At 29.8% G+C, this 22,698-nt stretch overlaps 1 protein-coding gene across 6 annotated transcripts in view; it reads left to right on the forward strand.

The window, feature by feature from the left end:
- RhoGEF2 (Rho guanine nucleotide exchange factor 2) overlaps window positions 1-22,698 on the forward strand; it is a 188,995-nt gene that overhangs the window by 74,865 nt on the left and 91,432 nt on the right. For all 6 annotated transcript variants that reach the window (XM_087411682.1, XM_087411681.1, XM_087411679.1 and 3 more), the window contains 5 exons: window positions 3,641-3,811; window positions 7,105-7,161; window positions 7,998-8,133; window positions 10,411-10,492; window positions 17,342-17,394. In XM_087411682.1, coding sequence (XP_087267808.1) covers window positions 3,641-3,811; window positions 7,105-7,161; window positions 7,998-8,133; window positions 10,411-10,492; window positions 17,342-17,394 — 499 coding nt within the window. The remainder of the gene's footprint in view (window positions 1-3,640; window positions 3,812-7,104; window positions 7,162-7,997; window positions 8,134-10,410; window positions 10,493-17,341; window positions 17,395-22,698) is intronic.

Genomic DNA, 22,698 nt, shown 5'->3' on the forward strand with positions numbered 1-22,698 from the left:
TTAGTATACGATTATTTCAGAATATACATGAAGTGTCATTTTGATGACTTTTGGTGGTTTACAGTAAAAATAAAAATAAATAGCAATTTTTAATAAGCAGAGCCAAGTTAGCGTCGTCGGCGGTTCTACTGTTAAAAAATAACTTTCCCTAGCAATAATATTATATATTAGGTGTTGGAATTAATTCGTAGCGTTTTACAAGTGATGGGAAGTACTTTCATTAATGTATTTTTTAATGCTCATGTGAAATAAATAATATTCTTTCATTAAAAACGCTACGAATTAATTCCAACACCTAATACATATACAATATAATATATATAAGGGTATTTCAGACCTAACCTGCTAATGGCAGATTCCTGAAGTCATTTTGAGACGAAAATTTAATACCAAAATATTTTGAGGTTATAATAGTTTGAATTATAATCATTTAAGGCAAATTATATCTAAAATTTGCGCGTTTAGATATGTTACAAAGTAAAGTATTAAAGGTAAAAGCTAATAATGCCTTTTGTTAATATCGATATAAATATTACGTAGGCGAAAATAAAATTGCTGATATTTATAATTCTTAATATTTATTATATTAAAAAATATATTTAATCTGGATATTATAGTAAATTTTCGTCTCAAAATGATTTCAGGAAATTAGCTATTAGCAGATGGTGCGTCTGAAACATTCTATACATGATTAATAATATATTACAAAATAATATTAACAATATATAATACTAACAATACAATAATTTAACAATATATAATATTAATGTCTTAAATTGTTATAATTTTAAAAACGTTTTATAAGTTAACGGAACAAAGAATTAATTCTAATATTTTTATTTGTTGCTTATTAGTTACTAAAAAATTGTCAAAGAAACGAATTTGTTGTTCTGTAAGTCTTCTTAAAAAATAATGTTTCACTAAATGAAGATCAAGTGGAACAATTTGAGATTTCCAAAATTAAATTTTGTTCAAAATTTTATTTTTTTTAGTTAAATATGGCACAGTGTTCAATGTTGTAAAACTCATTTTAAGCTATTCTATGATGCTCTGAAAGCATTTCTACACCATCAATTTACGTATTGAAAAAAATCTTGATATTCAGAGTGCATTGTGTCCTTTAACTAAGGACAAAAAAAATGTATTTAAACATTTTTAGCAACTATTTAGCAGTTTTATTGAACATTTCACATCTTACTGATTGTAAGATAATGTACATATTGTTATTTTCTGTAAGACGCGCAGTTTTCTTGTGGCTTTCTTCCTCGTTTTCTAAAACTATACATATAGATATTCTTATTGAAGGTCTTCTTATTCCAATCCAATAATGGCAGCTTTAATTCTCTCTGTCAAAAATTATTACTCCTTGAAAAAAACTATTGTATCAAATTAAATATTAAAATTCAAATGCTGTAGTCTTGACTAACTAAGTTAAATTTTATAAAATTAAAAAGTAAAATTCAAGTACTGTCTTTGTTATTTACTTAACTCTAATGTGAATCATTTGTATAAAAAAGAGATTTGATATCAATAACTGATGCCAAGTATTCCAAAAAATTTTATGTATCATTCATATAAAATATTTGATCGGCGCCAAGTTAAATTCCATATTAAATTAAATAAAAAATATATAATGGTTTTTCTTAAAAGAAATTATTAGATTACAATCTATTTCAAAGATTTTCTCTTTCAACCAAACTAGTAGTTATTTAATTCTCCTTCAAAACATTCAAAACGTTAACACAAAATTGCGTTACCTTGTCTATTCATGTATTATCATGAAAGTTAAAGAAAAGTTAAAGAAGTAAACACTTGGCGTTGCTAGATCGAATAAGAAAAACTGTAAAAACAATTCAGAAATTATAATATAATAGTCAATAAAAATAATAAATAATAAAAGATAATTTTAATGTATTGAATGAATTTAATCTGAATGTTATATTGAATGAAAATAAAGTTTATTTCTTTTTCCTTTTTCATAACTTATAAATCCAAATTTATTTATCTTAAACTTAAACCTAATAGCTTGTACAACTTTCATAATTTATACGATTATATAATCCAATCACATATATACTCACGCCGGATACATTTACTCTCATGAACGTTTCTTATTTTTAAATTAATTGACAGGCAATTGAGAGTAAAAAAGATACAGTTATTAGAGCGTTATAATTACAAATATATTTTTTAGAGACATTTATGATTTGATAAAATCGAATGTTTCGGCTCAGTTCGAGTCATCCTTAGTCCAAATAAAGTAAATTTAAAAGTAGTTCACTATAATTAGATCCGAGAGAGCTTCTTCAGTTTCAAATTTGAGAAATATTATTGTCATATATAATAGTTTTATAGCTAAGTAAACTAAAGATTGAAGTAGTGAATTAAAAATACTAAACAATGATAAAGATGTGCAGGATTAATCAAAGGACTCACCAGCTGTAAATTCTGACCAATATATCAAAAGAAAAGTAAATTGAAAAAATAAATAAATAAAAATCGTTAAGAGAACCGGAGAATCACACAATATTGAAATGACAGTTACAGTATAAAATACAACAAGTGAGAAGCATTGTCAAATAACAAACAGAACGTCCTTACAGAGTCATTAAAAAGTCATAAGTTAAAAGTGCACATAGATAGTCAACTAATGTAAAATACTGTATTAAGTCAAATCTTGTTTAAAATGTTGAGATAAGCATGGTGTAGGAACTCAGTATCGGATTTTAAATTTAAACTGTTTTCTTGAGACTTAATATGAAGCATTTTAAATTGAATTATTTAAAGTAATGAAGATCCAACTTTGACTATAATAGGTATTTTTCTAGTATTGATTGTAGCATTTCTCATATATGCAGTCTAAAATAAAAGATTTTTAATATTGTTTAAAGAAAAATGTTTCAGACAAAAGTTATATGGTTTGGAGGGAGATATAAGATGGTGCTACTGGTTTAACCTTGGAAAGTTGTTTGAAGGCCCTCAATTATCATTTCTGAAATAAATTCATTTATATGAATATATATAATAGTTCAACATCTTAACATTCAGACCGTAGTGGCGCTTCGTATTTAAAGTGAAATATATGAGATTCCATTTAAGAAATTGACCTCTACGTGATTTTCAAACAACTTTTCAAGATCAAATCTATCATACCATCTTATGTCTCTCTCCAAATCATATAACTTTTGTCTGAAACATTTTTTTTTCTAAAATTCATTGTTCAAGAGATATTTTAGTACGCCAATTAAAATGATACATCCTGTATAAATATATATGGAACGTTTCACGAAAAAAAATGTGGCATTTGATTTTTAAATGCACGAAGTTAGCACGCCATATTTTTATATTTGATTTTTTAATATAAGAAATGGGGAACTTTTTTTATTTTTTTACAACCATACAACCATAGAACTATGAGAAGTGCTTCTGAAACTATTATTTTTTTTTATATTAATAAAATGTCGTTCCACTTACGCAGATCTACTTATAAGTACTTAGTGACTCAATTGATTCTTTAGTTCTTCGTTGAATTTAAAAATATATAAATTAAATACAAATATTAAAGAATTATTAAACATTTACATACGAAGTTATTTTTTCTGCTGAACGCAACCAATGATAATATATAATTGATTGACAGATTGTTCCCTCAATGTACATCGACAATGTGTTCGTGTAGTAGAAGAAAACTGTCCAGGTCCTTTAATGCGAAAAGAAAGAGCCAATGATAGGATCAGTAAACTTATGGAACGTATTCGACCGGAAAGGAAACTTCCATCATCCCATCATTCTCAAAACTATGGATCCCATCGTAAGTATATCTTTTGATATTTCATACAAATTATATTCTTTATTAAACTAATTAGATAAAGAATTTTTCAATATTTAGCTTTTACTATTATAAAATTTAATATTAAAAATTATTCATTTGATACTAAATGAACACACACACACACACACACACACACACACACACACACACACACACACACACACACACACACACACACACACACACACACACACACACACACACACACACACAAACCCACTCAAATAAAAAATTAGCATTAATGTAATTCTCTTTTTGTGAAAACTTTGTGTGGAAAAATTATTAATATGCATGAAAAACTATTAATAGGAACCTTTGCAATAACGTGAATCCAGATACGATGAACGCTAAAGTCACGTTACCCTTTTCTTACTTAGTTTTTAAGAAGAAGATAATCCGATCTTAGCGTTCACCGTATCTAGATAAACAGTATTGCAAAAACTCTCTAATGTTTTTCATTTCGACAATTATGAAGAATAAAGGGTACAAATTTATTGGATTGAGATTACGTTACCATAAAGAAATTTGAAAAATTGATAGTAAAATTAATTATAATAAATTAAATCAATTTATTGTACATTTGTAGAGTATCGCTTAACTGCTTAATCAATTATCCGGTATTTCAAAAAGAGATTTAGATGGAATATTTACGTACATTTGGTACATCGATTATTCTGCGGAAATTACGTAGATGGCGTGTCATTTTCTGATTGGTTATTTTAATCCCCACTTTCGAGTAAAAACCCTTTACTTTTTTTTGTATTATGGAAATCACGATACTAGTTTCATTTCCCTGGCCGCCCCTGCTTACCTTTCATATTCGATTTGTGATACGCTAACTATTTCTCTTTGTAACTTAAAAGCTAAGCTTCGGACAAATTTGTGCCAAACGAAAAATTGTCTCAGAATATAGCCAGGAATATGTCTCTTTAAAGACAAAAAATTATTTTGAATCACTCTGTATGCCAAGGTCGAAGTCATTGGAAGTGAGTCCGTTGTTTTCAGTATTTACCTTATTTTTACCTGATCCAGCATCGGACTGGCCAGGGCGGCTAGTCGGCGATCGCCTAGAGCCCGGCCCAACAAGCAAGGCTAGTGACAAAAAAAAATCAGTCACGGAAACTATCCAGTGACTTTGAGCTCTAGGAGGACTTGTTAAAGAAATTACAAAAAGAGAGATCCCAAGATTAAAAAAATTAATGCATTTGCTTTTTAATCAAATAAAATGAAATTTTATACAAATTGGAATTAAAAATAAAACGTGCATATATGCATATTTTGTACGCGTTATCGTGATCTATGACTCAAAAATTGATGTGGTCTATTGGATCAAAATATTTTAACTCCATTACTATTGATGTTCGTTGGGAAAGACTTATTCGACAATATCGAAAAAGATCACGTAATTGATAAAATAGTAGAAACTAGTAAAGAATTGAAAAGAAAATTGTTAGTTTAATGTTATCATAAAACCTAATTGTAAATTTAATTTTAATTCATTCTGTGATATAATATTATGAAATTATAATAGCTATGACTGGTATTTTGATATTTTGATATTATGTATAATTTAACATATGTAGAGAGTACATAACTACACAGTATAAAGACTACACAGTATAAAGACATTTGTTTATAATAATTAAAAGTATTCATGTATTAGGTGTTGGAATTAATTCGTAGCGTTTTTTAATGAAAGAATGTTATTTATTTCACATGAGCATTAAAAAATACATTAATGAAAGTACTTCCCATCACTTGTAAAACGCTACGAATTAATTCCAACACCTAATATAATTAAAAAGTATTCGTGTACACTCGCCTATTTTATTTTTATTTCAACTTTACTGAGTTTCTAAACATTATTCTTCACTGCACATTATATTAATAAGTGCTTGAAATATAAATTATAAGAAACATTACACACCGTTTACTTTTGATTATAATCTTTATATTACTAATAGAGTAATTATATGTATAGATCGCATTAAATTTGATTAAATATTATCGGTACAAATAAGTATGCAGTTACATATAATATAATTTTATACAGGAAGGGGGGAGGGGGTGTGACATTTTGTCGCAGAGAGCCCAAAGATGAGCCAATCCGACGCTGACTTGATCCATATGCTCGTAAAAGATTATCCATTTTTTTGGATACACTATAATTTAAAAATTCTAAAATTGTTATATATTACAATTATAAAAAAGATTCTATCAACTTATATGGAAAATGTGACTTATATGGAAAACTTTAATTAAATTGACTGAAATTGTGATTTACTTTCTGTAAATTATGAGTAAGCCACGGAAGTTTGGGCACGATCATGGAGCGCGCGGAGAGCCTCTGCGTTCTTTGTTTATATTGGCTGCGTTCAGCAGAAAAAACAGCTTTGCAACTATTGTACAACTATTGATTCTTTAACATGATTAATTTATACATTACAAATTCAGTAAGAAACTAAGAGCAAGATCAATCATATCAAAGAATTTTACAACAGTTAACAGCAAAGCTGCTTTTTCTGTTGAACGCAGCCATTGAATAGGCCGTGCGCCAGCAGAAATGTTGCTATTTCACTTCAACAAGCGACTGATTTGCGCGTTCTTTGATCGTGCCTGAACTTCTATGCTTTAATTATGGGATGTTTATCAAAAGTTTTGTGAGACGAAAACACAAAAAATGAACAAATTTTGCTAAAACACCATTCGAAAGTTGTTATTTTGGGTCTTTGGACTGCAAATTATTTTTTGATAAATATACCTCAATATCTTTATGCATAGAATAATATAATCAGATAAAGAAAATACATACATAGTTACTTCAAAAAAATTTTAAATAATTGCAAGTATGCAAATTGCATATTCTTGCATTCTTTAAAAGCAATTTACGTTTTCTTTACATCTATTAATTCATTTCATTATTTTATGCAGAAGAATTATTAAGGTATAATTACCTAAAAAGGAACAGTTTAGTACATATAAACACTTTTCAATCTGATAAAACCAAAGTAGCAACTTTCGAATGTTGTTATAATAAAATCTGTCCATTTTTTATGCTTTTGCCTACGGAAACTTTTGAGCTACATTTCATAATTCATGGAATATCAGTTTCAGCCAATTTTACCAAAGCATTTTTTTTCATATAATTTGAGATTCTTTCTGTAAAAAAAATTGTTATAATAAAATTTACACATTATAAGTCAATTAGTCAAATAATTCGAATTTTGTTTTATATTTGCTGACATTGATAAAACTGTTATTTTATGTTGCAGTTGACAAAATAAAGAAAAGTGAAGAAGATTCCGGTATACTAACGGATGGAGAAAATGGTAAAAGTATTTCTTTCTTCTTCTTTTTTGTCACGTTTTTATCACTTTATTTTTTTAAAAGTTTATGAAGTTTTGTAAAAATTAAATGAACAATATCCAAATATTTTGCAACATAATAATATTTTTAATGAAACAGAAACAGAACATAATAAATAAATTTGAATAGTTCCTACTGAACGCAGTCTGAAGATGCATTTTTAGGATTCAAATGTTTTCGCTCCAATGGCTTAGCGATAAAAAAGATCACATGATCAAATGTAACAGGTTTCCTAACTTGAATATCTGTCAACTTTAACAATTAATATCTCGATTCGTAGAACAGAGCGATATGTTTTTCTGTTAGATCATTTGTGCAATAAAGCACATTAATTATAAAATTATTAGGTCGAATGACCTAATATTTTTATAATTTATCTAACATATTCGAAGCACTTATATAACAAAAATATAATATACTGAAAATCGACAATGTTTCATTTCATATTCGCAGTAGAGACTCAATTCGAACTCGAAATTAAACTCTGTATATATATTATCTTTATTTAAAAGAACAAATTTAAAAGAATTGTAGCCATACGTTAATAGATCATCATTATTTTGACTTTAAATTATTGTATATTTAATTATTGCTGAAGAAGGACCTGCGATTTTCAAACATTCTTGTTTTTATAATATAAATGTGCTAAATTTTATTTCTTTTTTGAAATATTATTTTATTAATTGTAAAGTTATTTAGTGCAAATTGCAAATTTAGTAGTAAGATTATTAAATAATCATAAATATAAATAATTTTACAAGTTTTGATTTTAACTTTATATTGATACTTGTATTACCAGGTGAACATCGCGCGGGCAATTTGGCCGGAAACACTCGCAATAGCTGCGAGAGAATGCGAATTTCCAGTTTAGGAGGAACCAACGATCATGCCGACAATATGGACAATCCTTCCTCACGAGAAGACATTTCTGAAATGTACGTATCTAGATAATTGTACATTTACTTCTATATATTTCTATATGCTTTATGTATTTTTGTGGAAATTTTAATGATGCATTCGTCTATATTTTTTATACTTTAGTTTATTAAAATAATGAAGTGTAGTATTATAATGTTTTCAAAATTTTAGTCTTCGATTTTATTTACATCTTATTATTTTTTTTTTGTTTTTACTTTATACTATTTTAATTTTATAAATTTTAATTTTTATAAATCTGTCTAATTGGGGGACTCCGCAAATCATATGGAAAAAGTGATCTTGGTCAAATTGACTGAAACTGAACTTTTGTAGATTATAAGATGTTGATCAAAAAAATTGTTTTAGACAGTATCACAGAAAATGGACCAAATTTTGCTGTAGCATTGTTTAAAAATTGCTATTTTGAGACCAATTGAACCAAAAAGTATCTTTATCTGCTGAAATATTCATTTCTTGGTAATTATACACTAATAATTAGGATACGGATGTTCGGGCATGATTCGAGGCGCGTGCGGAGATTCGTCGTGAGATAGCAACATTTCTCGAGGAAATTCGAAGCCTGCCGACTGCATTCGATCTAATCGAATATGTGTACTTATCTCGGGTGGCGCGCGATTTATTATAATGTAAACAGAGCGTGAAGATGTTTTCTGTATTTTGATGTATTGATTTGAAATCACTTGAGAACATTTTCTTAATGCCGAAATCTAGAGAAAAAATTGGCCTCAATTGAAATTGACAAAAATATGATGTTTTTACAAAGTCGGACCGACTTTATTATAAGCGTTATTCTACCTATTTCTAAAAAAGAAAATGACCAAATTTTACGATAATTTTTTCGGTAAATTATGGTAAATTAGTAATTTTTGGAAACTGATAAAATGGAGACTGATAAATAAAAAAAAATAAGTAAAAGCATTCAGTCTTTAGTTGTTAAATTCGAAATGCTTTATTTAATTCATATTTTCATTTTGATAGTACATATTGGTACAATATAATATATTATATACCAATATGTAATATTAATATTTTTTAAAATTATTATATATTGAATATATGACACTTAAAAGACTAAGTACATAGTCTAAACTAAAGAAATTTTAAATAAGTTTTTTTTTAGAAGTTATTTTTTATTTTTTCTGAAAAAAATGTAATAAGTACTGTAAACTATTTTGTACATATTTTGATTTTTTTTATTTGTATTTTTATATTTTTTACTTTACAATTTAACTTATAAAGTTTTCATTTATTTGCTTGCTATTTTAGTGATTAGAATCTAGAGCTTTAATCCAATATGCAGTGTAAAGAGATGTAAAGTCGTGATATTTTCTGGATATATTGAGTTAGGGAAAAAATCTTTTTATAGTCGACAGAAAGAGATTTTTTACTATGCCGCTATTGTTTATTAGACGTATTAGATTATACATCGTTGGAAAGGTGTTATTTTATATAACATTTTGAAATAAACTGATCATAGACTTGAACGATACTGACGCATTCAATTAAATTTAAAAATGAATGAAAATGAGGAACATTTCCGACACATTTTATTTCTTTATTATAAAAAAGGAAAGAATGCTATGCAAGCAGAAAAAATTTGTTGTGTTTATGGAGAGGATGCTCTAATTAAATAAACAGCGGCGAATTGATTTCGAGATGGAAAGGATGTTAATGAGGCCATTTTTTGGATCACATCAGAATTATTTTAAGCTGTGCAATTTTATTTCTCTCGATGGAACTCACAATCCACTAGAACCGTTGTCCAAGCAATTAGATGCTGAGAATGAGAAACTCTTATATCACAGATTTAAAAAAAAGTTAATTGAATCGATTAAATGAATTTTGAACATTTTGAAAACATTTCCTTAACTGCGCATTTATGAATTAAACTACATTTAATCAATATTACATATCTATCAAATTTAATCGAAATTGGACTTCGAAAGTATACCGAATTCTTACTATAATTTTTTACATTTTAAATTCTAGATTTGACTTTATTAATTTTGTTACATTTAAGTTCAATTTTAGTATAAAATTAAAAAATTATTCTTCGGGTTGATTTTTACGCAATGATATCGAATATTAATACACACACGCGCGCGCGCGCGCGCGCACACACACACACACACACACACACACACACACAAATGTGTGTGTGTGCGTGTGCGTGCGTGCGTGTGTGTGTGTGTGTGTGTATGTATTGTTTTATATTGTACAATTGATTTGCATCGTAGAAATTAATTTATGTTTTATCAATTATGATTAATTAGGGTCCAGCAAAATATTTCCAGTAAGCCAAAGACGTCAAACATCAACAGGTCTGAAAGTTACAAGGAGCGGATACATCATAAGGTAAATAAATACATTGTTCAGTTTAAATAGATATCATATAATGTTATAATGATTATTAATTTGTTTTATGATAGCATCAAAACTAAAAAAATCATATTTAATATAATTTTTGTTTTATCAAGAAAGCCATGCATAATTATAATGCATAATATTTTATAGCGTTTTTCACTACTGGGCCGTACTGAGTGCGTACTAAAAACTCGTTCAGTGGCAGCAGCACTGCCGAATGCGAGTTTTTGCAATATCTCGGAAAATATAAATTTTACAGAAGTATTTCAGGTAAAAGTAGGATTCAAAAAGATCTATTTACTGATCTTATCAATTTGATCTTGGCGTCGTCAAGGTTAGGTTAGGTTAAAGTCACATTGATATTTTTAATGGAACACCGTACGGTTCTTGGAATTTAATAGCTGATGTGGAAAGCTTTTAAAAAATATAAGAAAATAGTTATAAGAAAATATTTTTTCATTAAGTACTTCTTGAGTTATGATGCTTGAAAGTTATAGTATCGCCGGCATTAGCATTACGCAAGGTGTCCGATCGACGGCTTTTGAATGTTGTTCAGGATCATGTCCTGGATAACATTCGTTAAGATCAAGGTTATTGAAGATTGTTTCTCTTATTTTCATTTTTATATAAAAATGAATTCAGTGTAAACTTTTGTCTGATATACTTTTGTGTAAAACTTATACTTTCCGAGATATTCAGTTGTCCGATCTTTTTGGGACACTCTGTATATCCATATATCATGTGTCCACTGACACATTTTATATATTATATAATTATGTATGTTTATACAGGATGTCTCAGATCACCCTTTTATCTAGGGAACAAATCCTGAACGACATTCAAGAAGTTTTAGCCGTTGGTCGGACACCTTGCATAAAGCTAATGCCGGCGGTACAATTTTAACTTTCTAGCATTATAACTCGAAAAGTACTTCATGAAAAAATATTTTATTATAGCGTTTTGGAAAGCTCTTAAGGTGTGCTACAAGAATATGCAATTAAAAATAGCGAGTTTCATTTAAAAAAATTCAAAGTGACATTGCTCTGACCTTGGTGACGCCACCCAAGGTCAGACTAATCAGATCGCTAAATAGATCATTTAGAACCCCACAACTTTTGTTTGAAACGTTTTTTTTTTCTAAAATGTTCTGTTTCCGAGATAAAAGGGGTATATGGGTGGTTTGAGACATCCGGTATATATATATATATATATATATATATATAAAATTCTTGCATTAAAACGCAAAAACTTGGCATTAGGCTTCTCAGTGAAACAGCGTTTTCATACGCACCGAAACGCTCAGTGAAACACGCTGCTTTCGTTTAGTGCGCACTCAATGCGCACCAATGCGCACCAATGCGGCCAGAAAAACGCTATTAGTTATACAAACGATTGTGTGTTCGTTTGTATATGCATCACATGTGCATTTCATAAGAGGAATAACAGATACAATATAATTAATGCTCCGATTCAGCTGAATTTTATATATATAACAGTTCAGCCTTTCTAATGTATGCTAAAATTATATATAATTATTTGCGAGAGAAATGCATTTAAAACTTTTCTTGTTGTGATAATGTAGAATTTTTTAATGTATTTATATATAATAATAATAATAATAATAATAATAATAATAATAATTTAGTCATTTAAAATAGTAAATTGAGAATATATTTATATAATACTTAGAATATTATTTTATGCTATTAAAAAATAAAATAACTTTTATGATGCTTGTCGTTATAAACAATTTCGACAATATTAAGAAATTAATATTTCTTCATCCAGAATTAAAATCACAAAATTATAACATAATAACATTGTTGCATTCCGGTAATGCACAGCGCACTCGCGGTAATGTAGATGCAAACGGAACCCGTAATAAAATTCTCTCTCATAAAAATATAAGAACGACACTTTTTTTAGCACTTTTGACAACGATAACAGAACAACAACAACAATGATAACAACATTGCTAAGAAAATCACTTCACTTTTAACAGGCAATAGATTTGTGGCAATAATTGTGTGTAGTACATCGTTTCCAATACTAGTCTCTTTTTTAGGTTGTTTCGAACATTATCATAGACACAAAAAAAATGTTTGATTGAATTAACTAGAATTCTGATGGAAAATGAACAATTCAGAATTGTAGTTAAATTTCTGAAACAAGATTGGAAATATATTAAAATTGTAGTTGAAATAACCAACATTCAATAGATTTAACAAAAAATCTTGTAGATTTGACTAGAATTCTGGATTGTTCATTTTCCACCAGAATTTCAGTTGATTCAATCAAATTTTTTTTTCATGTAGATACAGTAGATTCATTTCTGAGCGACGGTTCTTTGCTCTATTCTAGGCTGCAAGCAGCCTACGTTATCGGGCTCGTCTTCCTCTTCAATTTGAGATTTTGAGAATTTGGCTCTTGTCATTGACGCGTGTCTTGTGGTTCTTCGGACCAAGACGAGGAGAACAACTACCGTAGTGCCTCGGCACTTTTCGCCTCGACATTTGCTCTTAGTTTCACGGAAGAACTGCGACTCAAAAATCGTGAGCGGCAGCCTTCTTACAAAAACTTTAGATTCTTCGATTCACTAGACTCCTGCGTCCTTGATTCCGTTCTTCTTCAGAAAAGCGAAATACTTGAACCGTACCGCTTATTCATCTAATCTCTAAATTTCCAGCCACAAACGCGAATCGCACTCTTTTCTCTGCCGATGGTAAAACTGTAATAAGCAAATGAGAAAGAAAACAGTATCTCTCCTAAATTTAATTATCAATGTAATTAATTAAATATCTCCGGGTCCCAAAAATCACCAACTCCGGATAGTTCTTTGACACTAAATATCTTTCACCCTAAATATCTATCCCTCCATGAAGGTCGCCAACTTATCTAAATGCACGATCTTATTCTTATGCCTCCTAAATTTCCGAATACAATTTACCACATCATTAATTTTCCTGATTACCTCATATGATCCTTTCCAATTATTTTGGAGCTTAGGGCCTCTTCCTAATTTCCTACTACTAAGAATTATAAAACCAAATCTTTTGTTGGTTGGTTCAAAGCTCAGTTGTCTGGCTTTACGATCATACAACGCCTTGATCTTTTGAGGTTTCGTTTTTATTCGCTCTCTCGTTATGCATATGCCTAATTTTCCTTTCAAGTCTAACAAATAATCTCTATTTGAGAAAACATTCTCGGTAGGAAGACAATCACGATAGAGATCTATTGGCAATCTCAACTCCCGCTCTAGCCACAATTCAGAAAGAATAAAACCAATTTCATGCCTTGAAGGCAGACTTACATGCCAGCAGGCTCAAAGGAACCCAGTTGTCCCAATTTTTTCGATTTTCCGAAATAAATTTCGCCAAATAATTTAACAGCATCTGATGTGACATTCTATCTGATTTGACGCAGTTCTTTTGTCATGCCTGCAACGTAATCACTTCCAAAGATTCTGAGGTTCTGGACGCACTGTCTCTTCCTCGCTGGAAAATGTTGCACTCCGATAACGCACAACGCAATCGCAATAATGAAGACGCAAACAGAATCCGCGTAATAAAATTCTGCTAAAAAAAGTACAAGAATGACACGTTTATTTGACATGTCAAACAAACTTTGACAACGAAAACAGGACAGCAACAACAATGTTGCTAAAGAAAAGATCATCGCTTTATTTTTGATAGGCAGCAACAGACATAAGTATAGTTCTGGCGAGGCTTAGCGGCGCCAGGATACTTTTTTTGGAAATCTGATGGCGTGACACCAAGATACTTTCTATAATTATTTAACAATAATATGATAATGTAAGGAAATGCCAATGTGAGCCAATACAAGTTATGTAATATATGTAATAATACATATATTAAAAATTAAATACAGACGTTTCAACCCTAGTATCTCTTCAGTGTATAAAACTATATTGACAGCAATCCATAGAAATATAAAGATAACGTGTGTAATTATCAAGTCAAGTGTAATTATAAAATTTATTACATTCAAACCCTTGGAAGTTTTAAATTTATGATCCTATTAGAGAGAAAAGGAGCGGAAATGGTGAGAGAATGTCAGACTCTTGTCTCGCAGGTATCCGCAGAGGCGAGTCGAACACATCTCTTTGTATTGTTTCGGAATATGGATCAATGTCCCGCAAGAACGCTATGACATGTGTTTCCTACGAGCGGTGCGATCGTCGATCCAAATTTCGAATCAAGGAATCTAATCTTTTTAACTCGGGACTAGACCACGTGTGATTCCTGAAAAGGCAAAGCTGACGACTACAAGGTCTTAGGATTTTAACTTTAGAGAATGAGAGAGAGAGAGATAAAAAATTAATAACATCGTTTATTATAAAGATTATGCGTTTCGCGGGTTTCTTCCGTGTTCATTCTTGGCCAACGTTTCGTGAACCTTGCAGTCCACTTCATCAGGACGAGAAGCAGCCTGATACTGAGCTGTTCCTCCGGGCCGTTCTTTTTTATATTACGCTACTTGTTGGAATGGTGGGGGAAAAGAAGAGAATTGTGGGGAGAATGGGGGAAATTGGTCAGTCTTCAATAATCGGGAGAATGGTTTTTCATATTTTATTTATGTTGTAGCCATTATATTTAGATTGTTAGGGTGTTTTTGTATCTCTATGGCTTCTCTATACTTTCTTGGAAAGTATGATGGAAAGTATAATGGAAAGAATGACTATTGTTGGCTATCGTTTTGTCAAATAGTATTTGATGTCCTGTTTCGATGTTGTGTTCTGATAATGCTGATTGCGTGACATATTTTAGCCTAACACACGTTGGTGTTTTTTTATCTGTAGATTGACCGTTCTCTCGGTTTCTCGAATGTATACTTGCAAGAATAAGGTATTTTGTATACTCTTGCGGAGCTGAGTGGAGGTCTTTGATCTTTAGGATTTCTTAAGATTTCTATCCTATCTTTTTGGGTGGTTTGAAGATAGTTCGGATATTGTATTTGTTTAATATCCTGCTAATCCGATTTGTTGTTCCTTTGACATATGGGAGAATGGATAGAATCCTTTCGTCTGTCAGATCGTGTGTCAGAGACCATTTTGTTTGCACGTTTATTGATTGTTTTGATTATGTCTTTTTTGTCGTGTCTGTTTTTCTGTAAGGCTAATTTTAAATGATTGAGTTCTGTCTGTAGATGTTCTTTGTTAGAGATAATGAAAGCTCTATGCACAAGTGATGAATTGATTGTAGACTGTTTTTATGCTGAGTGGGACTCGGTGCGACTCGGCATAAGTATCTATTTGTGTGTGTTGGTTTTTACACTTGATGGCCTAAGGTGCTGTCAGCTTTTTTAGACAAGAATATCTAAGAAAGGAAGTTTTCTGTTCTCTATGTCTATAGTGAAGTGGATATTTGGATGTTGATTGTTGAGGAAAATAAGGAATTTACGGAGTTTGGCCGTGTCTTCATATCGAATGTGTTGTCTACATAACGGAACCAATCTTCTGAGTTTTTGAGTGTTTTTCTGAGGGCCTCTTTCTCAAAATGTTCCATGAAGATGTTGGTTCCATGAAGATTACAGGAGAAATAGCAGAGCTCATTGCCGCTCCTGAAGTTTGTTCATAGATTTTAATGTTGATTTGGTTTTGACTGGGAATGTTGCTTTTTTCACCAGGATCTTAGTGTTCTGCGTGATTGTATTAGTTGGATCTTTGTCAAGCTTTTGTATGCTTTATACGAGAGAAGGTTCTTCATCTTTTTCTTATAATCTGATGTGTTCATGACTACTGTTGTGTTGCCTTTGTCGGCTGGAAGTACTATGATGTCTGTGTCCCTGTTCAGGTTTTGGAGAGCCAATTGCTCTTGTCTAGTGATGTTTGTTGGAGGGGGCGGAGAGGGGGGTTTGACTTTGGAAAAGATATTGGTTACTTGTTTGCGGATATTATCTGCTTGTTTTGATGGCAGTCGATAGATGGTTGATTCTATTTGGCTGATAATCTCTTCCTTTGGAATCTTTCTAGGTGTCACTGCGAAGTTAGGACCTTTGGCAAGCGCAGATATATAGTGTCTTGAGACAGGTCTTTGTTGGATAGGTTCTTGACGTTAAGTAGAGAGGATTGTGGATTTTTGTGAGGGACAAGGTTTATGTATTTCTGTTTCTGTCTTTCAGAGGATTGTGTGAAGGTCTTCATGGCATGTTCGTATGTAATACGATCTAGGGTTTTATCTGAACTATTTGTAACTTAGTGAAATGGATGTGTTCTTTGATGAGCATAAAACTGGTTTTATGAAGGATATTTTATCGTTTATTATTACTAATCATTACTAATCTATCATTAACGCATTACAAGGTTCAATAGAATTATAGTACAATTACAAAAAATAAAGGAAAAGGTTACGCATTAATTAAATTATTATTACAAACTAATTAATTACAATAATTGCAATAATTAATTATAATTGCAATAATAATAAAAAAAAGAAAAATTTACAACTTGACGAGATTATTATTATTAACTATTTTATATGTTATTAAATCGCAGAGAACGATTTCATCGAAAATAAAATTATTATCATCATTATTTTATTTACAATTGCTCCTTACATATGTTTGCTATAATCGATCGTTTTCGAGACCTTTTAGCGTTTCCGGACTTTTTCCTGTACATGTATTATTAATATGAATCATGAACTGTAAAATATTTTCTATACTTTTCAAAATGTTTTTTAATGTTTTGAAATCGTTAATGCGTGAATTATTTGGATAATCACTACGTTGTACGCAGTGAAAAGATCAATGTATAATATAATATACATAGTTTTCACTTAAATTAATTAAATTAATTAAAATTGCATGTTTTAATTGCAGCGGCAGTTGAGAGAAAAAAGGAAGACCAGTGATCCGAATCTGTCCAAAACAAAGTGAGTAGTTTTGTTGTATGAATATTTATAGTATTGTTAAAAGTGACTATGAAGGATAGAGAAGGATTTTCAAATTTATACAGCATTGCTTGCGATAGTTTTTATTGCAACCATATTAGATGTCAGAAGCAAAAAATTATGCAAGTTTTTGCACACATCAAAATGTATTAATTCTTTACTATTCTATGATACGTATCAATGTACAGTCCTAAAAATAAATGTGTCCAGGAGGTGATTTGAATAAAATAAGGGGGAGGGGATTCGTATTAGTGAAGTGCTTAACATTTTATTACTGGCTTAGGATAGAGGCTTTTTCGTTCATTTCTCGCGCTAATATTATGTTTCTTGATGAGTTTTACTTTGTTTTGAAAAAGTAACTGCAGTTTATTTAATTGCTCACAAGATGATACAATAGTAATACAATAATAATACAATAAACTCGTTAACACAAATCTTGCAACGCTTGCAAAGGTTTCTCGAATCTAACCGGAAACGAACACGCTCAGAGAAAAACAACGAACTGCTTTTGAAGAAAAGAATTACTTTCTTCGACAGAAGGATCTAAAACTTCGTTTACGATATCTCGAAACATAACCTTAACGATATATCGATTAATGCCTACGATTACAATATATTAACATCCTCTCTTAATCATAGACTGAAATCAAATTTACAAATACATTCTAATAATTGATGAATTCTAATCACACACGCACATGCACACACACACGCGCGCGCACACACTGTAAACAATGTGTACGAATTCAGATAAGAATCAATTGAATTAATTGTTTTTGTTACAAATACTTTAACGTTGACCGTAAGATAAACGTACCAGTATCCGGATATGTACTTATTTCGGAACACTTACACAAAATTTATTATTATTAATCTCAAATACTTTTTTTATTATTGTATTATAATTTAATTGTATTTAAAAAGTACAATTAAATTATTTAATATTACAAAAAAAGTTTTTAAAAAGCGTATTGAGACCATTATTAACTTAAATAAATAAAATGTTATGTAAATGTTCGGATACGGGTACATGCTACATGTCTAGTCACTGGGATCGGACAGTGCTATGTCTGGAAACTTACAAAATTTTATTTATTTAAATTAATATTAATTTCAAATGCTTTTTATCTTAAAGACCAATTTAAATTAGTTGTCTTTTGTGATTAAACATCTATATATATTAATCTTTCCTATCAGCATAACATAATTTTCTAATTCTGGTCGGACTCTGAGACAATTACGTCCCAGTGTCCGACCTGTCTAGTCACTGATACATTGATGCATCTATTACTTTATTTAAATATTTAAATTAATAATTGTTATAAATGAATTGAAATATTTGTTTGCTTAAGGGAATCTTGAGTTTTCAAATGAATACAAATATTTATATTAAAAACCTTTCTGATATTATAAATTATATTATTTATGACAACCTACACTTAAACATACCAAGCTACTGGTATATTTACCTTATAAGGATGTAATTATAATGTAGAATGTAAAGAAAAAACTAGCTGCGTAAGTGTTTGTGAAATTTTATTGGGATTCTTAAGAAGATAGAAATTTAAAAAATTAAAAATTTATTATATTTTATTAGCCTAAGATGTATTTACATCTCTACACAAGAAGAAGATTAAGCGAGAGAAATCTTAAATTTTGGTCAAAGCGGATCTTAGTGCTTAAATATTTCTGTGCGAATTTATATACATATAAAAATATTAATAATAAGATGTTAAGGAGAATCTAAATCTGCGAATAATTTTATTGTGAAAAATAATCGTGAATGCGTTTCAAGACCGGAAAAGATTTCGACGCGCAGTTTACAGAATATTATATATGTATTTAAATTCACAAAAAAATATTTAAGCACTGAGATTCATCACTTTGACCGAATATAAGATTTCTCTTCTTTAATTTGACGTAATCTGTAAATGTTATAAACTTTAGGCAGATAGTAATCTCAAATGAAAGACACTTTGTGTCATGAGATCCGTAATCAGAGTTTGGAAGTTAATGTATTTATAGCGGTTAATGTATTTATCTGCCCTACTCGTTCCTACCTATCGCTAACAGTCAATTACTAATAGTGGTACTGATGAAGTTCAAATAAAATAAAATTGGTAACTTGGTTTACTTTACAATGTTAAAAAGTCCCTAAAACTAAATTTTATATAATATAATCAAATTTTTTAAAATTCGGTCCTCCGTACTAGATCCTCCATTTTAAATTTTATATTTTTGATTTTACAAGAGAATCTTGCGAATTGTTAATTTTGATTTTAAAGAAATTGTGTATACATATAGTTTATGTAAATAGATGAATTTAGAAAATATTAATTGCAGTCCAAAAACGGTTTTAAGGGGTGAAATCAATTTTTTGTAATTTTTTTTATTTATATTTTTTATCTTAACAAATTTTGTAGTAAATTGTATTATTGTATTATTGTATAATAATAATCATTTTAAATATTATATTTTTTAAATATTTTTATTTGTTAGCTAATTTGATTATGTTAAATTATTTGTAATATGATGCGGTAGTTACATCTACTCTACAGGTACTCTACGAGTACTTGTGCAATGTGGCTACTGTGGTGTATAAACTATGAAGTAAGTCCAGATTTATAATAAGTGTTTTAAGCTTTAAGCCATAAGAAATTGACCAATTACAAAGTCAAATGCGAGGAGGATAATTAATTGTGATTCGTCTATTCTTTATGGCTTAAAAATCTATTGTAGATCCGGGCTAATATGGGTACCACCCGCGTATCCTAAGTACCCATGTAATACGAGTACTCGCGAAATCGGTCTTTATCTATGTGCAACAAATGACTAATGGCGGGTGTCAATTTGCAATACAATCCGGTTTTTTTTCTCAGTACTAAAAAAAATATCAAAATTCGGAAGAGGATTATCGTCGATAATTATCAAATTTTGCAAAAATAAGAATAGATTATTAGTCTATTGGGAAAAGTAGTAAGAAACACGCATTATGCTGTCTGCTGTGTGATGTGGAAATGACAGCATTTTATCATTTTCTTGCCACAATAGAACACACAGAAGGAAAAAATTCAATAGTGTAAACATCGATTGATATGTGAGTACACCTAATTCTAAAATAATTATCTCTATTTATAATAATATTACGTTTATTTATTTACTATTAGTAATATTAAAAAAAAAAATTTTTTGTAGTTTGGAAGTTGCTGTTAACAAACTTGAAGTGTAAAATTTTTATTTTAATTAAACTTCGTGTACATATGGATTACGTAAAAAGATGAATTCAGAAAATATCAGTTATTACTTGAAAAATAATGATTAAATATATTTTTTTTAATATTATTGACTTAGATCAATACAGGTAATTTTACAACTTTTGTATAAAACATTTCTCAAATATTAGGTGTTGGAATTAATTCGTAGCGTTTTTAAATGAAAGAATGTTATTTATTTCACATGAGCATTAAAAAATACATTAATGAAAGTACTTCCCATCACTTGTAAAACGCTACGAATTAATTCCAACACCTAATAGTTTCTGAGAAAAATGCTTAAAACCGTCTTTGAGTCGCAATTAATATTTTCTAAATTCATCTATTTACATAACTTATATGTATACAAAGTTTTATTAAAATCAGAATTTAACACTTCGTGAAGCTTTCTTATCAGAGTCGAATAAATCATTATTTCATGGGTCAAATTTCACGAATCGAGTAAACACATAAAATAAAAGGGTTACAAAAGTGACCACTCATTCTCTATGTTAAGATTAATATTTATATACATAGAATGACTATAGAGAAATCGAATTGTATTGCAAAAGGATATATGTATATATATATATATATATATATGGTATTTTATTTAAAAAATATCAATGATATTTATATTATTTAAAAAATGAGAAGCTTGTTATAAAAGAGTTATGAAATGTCGTGGCTCCGCGTGAGAGCGATGCGAGAGGACTTAATAATCGGCAAGTCGCGAGTTCAAATCTCACATTGTGCATATGAAAAAAATTTCGTAATTCGTACTGACTTACTAGTGAGAATCACAGAGAAAACTCTTTAGATTTACATGACTTTGACTATGTTTTGATTATGTTAGAGACTGATATGATTATCCATCTTCCCGTCATTACTACTTCTACTATAACATTACTATACTACTATTACAATTACAAAAGACTAGTTGCATGCGTTATACTTTTTCTTTAAACTGAAAAACTTTTATTCGAAACTTTTTAAAAATCACTTTTGATTTATGGATTTATTGAAAAGTTAGCGTTTTTTCTCTATATAGGTACTTTATTTCGAGTGTGAAAAAATGTAATACGCTACAAGTAGAGAAAACAGACCGAGATATTTTCGCAGTGCATTTAGCATGTTACGCCGCGCGAAGAGTGAAACTTTTTTTGTTTTTGCGTTGTTACATCGATAAAAAGCACCTTACTATTCACAACTATTACTATACCGTTAAAAATGGCATTCAACCAGATGCCTGGATCAGGCTACTCGACCCGGTAGCGTGTCTGCGTGTCGGTAGAGCCGCATGATACGCAAGTCCGTGGATCTTTTGGCAGCGTTCCTCTTTTTCGCCTTGCTTCTCCCGTCGCTTTTTCATAATGAACGTACGCGAAGAGCGCAGACTCGGCTCACATATCTCGTTTCTTGTCGTGCGGAGGTGTGTATACAGAACCGTTGCTCGAAAGGCCTTCAGTATGACATTAAACGTTCAATTCCGCGGATGGCTATTACGTCGCTTTGACGGCACGGAACACCCACGTTTTCGGGGCATTTTTAAAACGACCGCTCTCCCTTTAATCCAGTCGAAAGCTCGATTACGCCGTTGCCGTTCTTGTTCACGAATCGTGTATCATTTGCATCACTTTTATAATTCTTTTTTCTTAATTATTTGATAGTTTATTAAAAATTGTGTTAAATAATTTCCACGATTTAAATGAATAAAATACATGGATTAATAGGGAAATAAATTCTTGGAAAGTTTGATGACAACTTTGGTGATTAAATTTTTGGTTATTAGATTTTTACAAACAAAAAGAAACAAATTCACTTAATAAAAATTCATTTATGAAAGCTTATTTATTCAATATTTATCTTAGATCATTATTTATCTTCTGAAATATTCATCAAAATATTTAAATATTTTATAATAAAATTGTTTTAAACTTAAATGATTCCGGACATAATAAATATATTTTTCTTTCAAAATTTCTTTCTATCGCGACTGTTAATTGCTTTTTACAATGTAATTACAGCTTTTTAT

Source organism: Acromyrmex echinatior, chromosome 12 (assembly GCF_024713525.1).
Source record: "Acromyrmex echinatior isolate Ae372 chromosome 12, ASM2471352v2, whole genome shotgun sequence".
NCBI classification, from domain to species: domain Eukaryota; kingdom Metazoa; phylum Arthropoda; class Insecta; order Hymenoptera; family Formicidae; genus Acromyrmex; species Acromyrmex echinatior.